Below are 7287 nucleotides of genomic sequence, written 5' to 3'. Positions count from 1 at the left end.
TGTTCACTATTAATATTGAAGTTAAGACCTATAGAGTGCTAAAATTGGTGTATTTGTTTCAGTGTCTCTTTTTTTGATAAGGGGCTTATTTGCATAAACTGATAGAATTTGTAGAAGAGAAGAAGGGAAGGGTGCCCCATTGTCACTATGAGTTCTACAGAAGCTCAGGCTACTTAGATTACAGACTTTAGAACAGTTACTGCCACCACCATCAACTTCTTGCTTTAATAGATAATTGGGAAGAAATATTTTTATTTATCTCTGATTCAACTCTGATTGTTATGCTTTAAACTTGTAACTGCAGCTTACTGTGAACTTGCTTTGACTTGTGACCAGAGTAAAAATTAATTTATGTACTTTTCCCTCCTCCATTCCCTCATCTCAGACATACAGGGTGTGCTTCCATTCTCACAGGAATTTTATAACCGAATTATAGACTTGAACTTGGGGGTCAAATAAACTCAATGGTAGTGCTCACATAACCAGAGTCTATGTTCAAACCATTAAATTGTTAAAATGTGAAGCATATTTTAATTGAAACATCCAACATTATTCCTACATCAGTACTAAACATTTACCACCTACCCGTATTTCCATATTTGGTATACAAAGTACCCCAATAAGAGACTGAATCCCAGAATTCCCAGGTTTGCACAGGCTGATAATACCTAGAAAACATTAAATACATAATAATACTCACCAAGTGAAAAAAGCGTTAAACACATTGTTAAATTTGATTTCCAGTTTGAGTACAAGCACAGACAACAAGAGTTAATGATTAACATTTTCACCTTTATAATGTCACCTTTTATACATCTTTTATGACTTTTTATACTGTCATCTAATTTCCAGTCAATAAATATTTAACCAAATTTTCTAATGACAAACTTTGTTTCTCATTAAAAACTATAGCTACTTTTGCCCTTTCTACTGTGAAAAGTATTTTCAAATTATCTGCAAAAACAACATTTACATGGAAGAAATGGCACAAACAAAAGACAAAATTCTCAATAAAGAATGAATCTTAGACCTGAGAGATTTGCATTGTCTGGGCAGAACTGTGAGAAGTTTTTCCATCAAATCTGTATCTTAACCTAACAAATTATTCATTTCCTTTTAGTATCAGCTGAATTCTAAACAGAAAGTTTAAACATACTTGGAATAACATTCTCTGTGCGCTCTTTTAACTACCTTTTCCCAAACGACCAATGCTCAATCCCCAGAAGTTTCAACACAGTAGATTTAGCTTTGCGTGAAATCCCAGAGCCTCTCTTATAATTTGGTCTTTTTACACTGTAGTTTTAGTCAATTGGTTTAATATTTCATTATTAATAGGGAAATCCTTCAAATTGTTTCTAAATGTTAGAGAATACCACCTAAAGCTTACACAGATTTTCATCCTCAATTTATATACAGTCTCTTCATTAGAACTGTAGCTGCAAAGACAGTAACCTTGCTCATATTCTTGACCACTTCTCTTCCTGCTTCACAGAATAAATTAAAACTAACAGAAACACACTATCCAGAAAACAAACAATTTCTCCAAAATGCAACTTTTGATGACTTTTGTCTTACATATCATAAAGAAACCCAAACCATTATTCTTTAAAAATTACTAGATGAAAAATATTGCCTACTCATCCATTTATTTTCACTAACACAAATTTAATGATATGTGCTTTGAAGAAAGTCCTCAATTTCAAAACTTCCATGTCACAAAAACTTACGACACACACGTGTGACCCCATATACACTAAGAACATTTAAATATGTTCCACAGTGCACCTCAGAGACCTTTTCCAAGAGCATATAGCGACCACATCCCAATCGCATTGCGGGAATAGATTTGCATGCATGCAGTCATTGCTGCATGCCTCAATTTTATCTGTAAGGACATGACTGCACATGAGGATAAAGGACTTAGTAACCATCAGATCTGAAGAATAACCCAGCCTGCAAAATAAGGAGAGTAGAACACAGCAGATAGTACAGACTGGCAAAAATCTGACCCAAAAAGCCAAAAAAATACCAAGAACACCCTCAAGCCCGGTTTAGCTATGTGTCCTTCAGGAAGGCTGACAGTGTAAGGACATTTTTGTACCAAAAACATTTAAGATGTTAGCCTCTGATATTACAAGTAATATGAAAAAGGATGAATGTGTAACAGTGAAAATGTCATGGCAAATAACATATTCCAAGACAATTGCTTTTTCAGTCATTGAACTTTCACGCATATGCTTCTAGTTCTAAGTGTCTGAGTAAGGGAAGATGCAGCAACACTACCAGAAACTGCTTCCTAGACGTTTCAAAATTGTTGCAAACTTCCGAAGCTTACTCCCCAAACCAGTGAGAAAACACGTGAGAAACTTTTGAAGGATACCCAGATATTAGATTTAGCTTAGTGATCGTTTTCAGAACATTAAAAAGTAAAGCAAATAGTCTTACAAAGAAAAAGGCTTTCTATACAGTCTGAATCTTTCCTAAATACAGCCTGTAAAAATCCTACTCAAAATTTTGGTAAATGGTTTACACCCTGTCTTGAATAACAAGAATAAGCAGTACCTGAGGTAGTAGCTTCATGTTAGATATTGTAATATTCCAGAGAAAAGATTTAGAAAAATGCAAAAACCTGCTTTTTAATTTAGAAATGTCTTCTACATGAAAAATCCCAAACTATGTCCATCTGCAATTTCTCTTCAGCTATGGTACCTGGTAAAACCAAGTGCTAATGAAACTATCCTGTTGGTATCTCTTCACATAGACAAAAAGATTTCTTATTTACAGTGGCAGAACCATCTCAAAAGCAAATTCTTACGATGTTATTTTCAACATCCTCTCTCCCATCAAATGTCAGGAAGTACCATCAAGGTACAACTTAAACGGTATTCTCTACGTGTGGGAAAAAAGCTGCATGTTGTCAGTAGAGTTAGTGAAAGAAAACTATGTATGTCTTCCCCAATTTTACAATATCAAAACACATCATAGTAACATTGTAGCTACTGTAGGTAGCAGGTAGATCCTGTAGGTATTAATAGGATCTCTTATTTGTGTCTTAATTTCTATGTTTAAACAAACCACTCTTTTATACTAGAAAGTGAAATTCCCCTTCCAATCATCCAGCTTCAAACAAACAAAACATCTTACCTGCCCATGATCGAAATGCTGCCACTATTCCCATTTTACTAGCTAGGAATCGTGCTTCTCTGTCCTCCCTGTCATTAAAACAGCAAATGTCACAAAACAGCTAGTTACTATAAAACAAACAGCGTTACTAACACAACAAATTAAAAAATAGTTAACTGAGATTTTAAAGGAGGGACAAAACCCAGAGTAAAAGAAATCTTTTACAAATGCGCACATGTGTGTATATGTATTTATCCAACGTGTATACACACACCACAAAGATCAGAATTCTTAAGTATTGTTACTTTTCCTTTTTCAGAGGAGTTTCCATGGTAGGAGGATAACATCACAAAGTAAATATGTGGTGATGAATCACTCTGCATCTCCACTGATAGTGAGTCTACAGCAGGGACATAAAGATTTGGACTTTATTCAGTCACCCAGACCTAAGCAACTAATGCCATTTGATAATTTAAAAACACAATTATTCAAGTTGGAAGCAATTTCAGGAGGTCTCTAGTCCAAACTCCTGCACAAAGAAGTTGTCAGCTCTGAGACCAGACCAAGTTATACTCAAGGCTTTATCCAGTTGGGTCTTAGAAACTCTCAAGGATGAAGGCTGCAGTACCTCTCCGGACAGCCTGTTCCAACACTTGACTGGCCTCACAAGAAATTGTGCCCCAACCCCTATATCAAGTTGGAACCTCTCTTATTTCAATTTCTCTCTGTTGCTTCTTGTCCTCCCACTGTTCACAACCATGCAGGGCCCTGGCTACATCTTCTTGATAAAATCTTCATAGTTATTAGAAAGACTGCTATTCTGGGGAGGCTGTCCCCACTCCTCTTCTCCAGGCTAAACAGGTCCTTTTAAATCTGAAATGCTGAACAGTATTCTAGGAAGTTACATTCTAATCTACTGTATTCAAGTTCAGGTAGTTCAGCGTTAGGTCATTGCTTTTACTTTCACTTTGGAAATAAAAATAGCTAAATTCCAATACCATGAACACAACTGGTAGCACAAGTAGCAGTAGTAACACTTACTTGAGCTGTCCTTCTGCTGTATCTGGATTATGCCTGTAGTGAAAGTCTGTGTAAGGAGCTAAAATTCGCTAAACAAAAGAAAGACATGCATTACTTTCACATGAGAATAGTCAAATGGATCTTGCCCTTCCTCAGTCCCACTCCAGTCTGTCATTTTATTCCCACTTTATAAATCATTATTCACAGTCTAAAATGTTATATTTTAAACATTTTGCACTAACACAGAGTGTGAAATCTGAGATGAAAATTGAACGTTTTTAGTTGTAATACAGTGTTTAATTTCTCTCACTAAGTAAGTAAAACTGAACCTACCTCTAATTCTACATCTGCTCGCACATACTGTCGGGTCTTTGGATGATTAATAAGGTGCAAAACTGTAGTTATCAAAGCCTCATTTATTCGGCTTAGCTGACAATCAATCACATTTTTCAAGATGGTACTTAAACCACCCCGAAGAGCCACCACCTCAGGATTCTGAAGTGCTAAATAAAGAAAAACACGTCATTTCTGCCAATGATAGGAATCAAAACATTTCACGGCTTCCAACATGACAAACTTGTCATGTCTTTAGTACATGTATCTTTTACTTCCTGAACACTGCTGAGGCACAAGTAAAGCTTTCAACAGAACTGACTGACATTAGCAATGAACTGAGATTTTGGATTAATTTACCATGAACAAAAATACTGGTCAATCAGTCACTGTTGTGCAGCCATTTCCCAATTTATTTCCAATGAAGTTGCCATACAGTGGTTTCTGGATTTCCCCGCAAAAAGGTTTTGTGCTTCACTGGACTGACATTGACAAAATATTTATACTAGAATATCGAAGAGTAACAGACTGTTTATTTCTTTAAAACAGAAGTTTGTATCTTGGAAACATTGCTGAAATTATTTCTCACTGATTGATTTTGAAAAAACTTTAAAAATCAGCACCCACATACAAGTATAGGGAGTTAGTATAAACCACTGTCCAGAGCGCCTTTACATGGATACAAATACTGATTTCCAGAAGCCAGTTAACCACAATACGCTCTGTAAAAAATTTTAAAGAAAAATGTTTTGTAGTTCTCTGAACTCTTGCGCATTTCTCAGCATCTCACATATGGAATTCTCCCTACTCCCAACCCATTAGTTTTAAAAACATCAGCTGCAGCAGGGAAACATTTTTAAGGTAAATTAAAAATTGGCAAGTCTTAAAGGAGAGAACAGCACTTGAAATCTTCAGCTACTTCAGAGATTTTAATTTTAACTTAAAGTGATTTTCTTTTATATCAAACTAGTGACTAAAATCCATGAAACTGACATTAAGAACATTTAACATCTAATTCATTATTAACCAAATACCATTTATTATTTAAATAAAATCTATTTAATATGAAACCACAGAAAAGAATCTCTTGGAAAACTGATGACAACCATGCCAAAATTCTTCTTAATTGGCTTTCAGTGATCTTACCTAGTTCACAGATAATGGCTATACACGCTCGAACCATTCTGTCTCTTTCTTGAAGACCATCATTTCCAACTGCTATCAAAGAATTAGCAATAGAACTGGGGAACAATGAAGCATTCACAGTGATCATCTGCCAAAAATGAAAGAAAAAACCCTCTAGTTTCTTCATATTTCTCTAAATATATGCACAGATTCATCAGCATTCTGTTTCCCAAATAAATCAGACAGACCACTCCGTGTATTACTCGGCTGTAACTGTCAAAGCCTCAAAACTATTTTTTTTGTTCTTGACATTCTTTGTTTGTAAATTTACCATTCTCTTCCTACTTCAGTTTTTTATTTTTATATTATTTTATCATAATAGGAAAGGGTTAAAAAGATGACTGTTGCAGAGATAACTATGACTACCTTTTCCATATTTTTTTCCCAATAATTTCTTTATCGACAAAGAATGCTATCCAACAGAGTAGATTAAAAACTCTTCTAGAAGATTCATTCATACTGCAGCAGATTCTTCAATACCTATTCAACTGTTCAATTAGCCAAGACTAAAATACCCTGTTTTGTAGAGAGATCCCTAGATTGCTGCAGACTACAAAAGAGGAGAGTCAACAAAGCCGCTGCTGTAGTATTTGGAAGGAAACTCAGCAACACCCCTATATCTCTTGCACAGTATCTGATCTTCCTAGAATCGCAGCATAATTCTACCTCATTGTAAGTTATATAGCTATAGCATGAAAAACACCCCCCACCCCCACCCCCCTTAGAATGTGTTAAAATGGAAAGGATGAAAACAAGACCTCCGTCCATTAATCATGTCATTCTTTAACAAAAAAAAAAAAGACAGGCGAGGTGAACAGATTTTGAGAGCCAATGCTCATTCACACTACTGAAAAGGTCCTGCACCACGGAAATCCTCAGCTGCTAGTTCAGAACAATCAGAACTTACACCAGATTAAGGAGCAAGACCCTGGGCACACACTAAAGCCAAAAAACCCCAATCCAGAACAACCAACCAATACCACCACTCCTCACCTTCCCCAAAATGAGGCTTTTGCTACAAAGGCTGAGTAGCTGTTCATATTTTTTTTTATAGTTTGTGAAAACTACATATATATAACCTCTATTCGATGGAACATGAACATCACTGAACAGATGTACTACTAAGGAGGAAGTAAGGTTTTCTGTCTGACTGCTTAAAAAGGGAACAAAATAATGTGTTATAGCCTACTCAACCATGCCAAGTATTTTTCTACTAATAAATAAGAGTGAGATGTAAAAAAAAAAAAAACAAAACCACCTCAATACCCATCAAATACCTAAAATCTTAAGGCTGGTTTTCCAAGGTTTTGTTTAATACTCTCTTTGTTTCCAACAAAAGCAGGCTTATCTTCAGTATTTTTCAAAAATTGTTTTGTCCTTTATTCATTATGCAGCTCCCTTAGATGTCTTACAGATATTTATTCAGACAAAGGAGATTAATTGTTTCACCTTCTTTGCAGAGCATGTTAAAATGAGAAGGGATCAACTATTATGACAAATATACTGGAACACTTTAACAAGTTTATTTTTAATATGTGTTTTTGAGAAACTTCTTGTCATACACAATGTTGTCACCCACAAAACAGGAAGCTTTAAGACAGGACTCTAAAGAAAAAACCAGACTCT

At 35.4% G+C, this 7287-nt stretch overlaps 1 protein-coding gene across 1 annotated transcript in view; it reads right to left on the bottom strand.

Annotated features, from left to right (window-relative positions):
• RICTOR (RPTOR independent companion of MTOR, complex 2) overlaps positions 1 to 7287 on the bottom strand; it is a 67232-nt gene that overhangs the window by 40585 nt on the left and 19360 nt on the right. Inside the window, exons 5-9 of the mRNA XM_009894671.1 lie at positions 5623 to 5749; positions 4477 to 4646; positions 4165 to 4232; positions 3145 to 3212; positions 586 to 668 (exon numbers count right to left, since the gene is read on the bottom strand). Of these exons, the coding sequence (XP_009892973.1) occupies positions 586 to 668; positions 3145 to 3212; positions 4165 to 4232; positions 4477 to 4646; positions 5623 to 5749 (516 nt within the window). The remainder of the gene's footprint in view (positions 1 to 585; positions 669 to 3144; positions 3213 to 4164; positions 4233 to 4476; positions 4647 to 5622; positions 5750 to 7287) is intronic.

The sequence above is a fragment of the Charadrius vociferus genome, unplaced genomic scaffold (genome assembly GCF_000708025.1).
Source record: "Charadrius vociferus isolate BGI_N301 unplaced genomic scaffold, ASM70802v2 scaffold450, whole genome shotgun sequence".
Classification (NCBI taxonomy): Eukaryota; Metazoa; Chordata; class Aves; order Charadriiformes; family Charadriidae; genus Charadrius; species Charadrius vociferus.
This window is presented reverse-complemented; position numbering and strand designations above follow the sequence as displayed.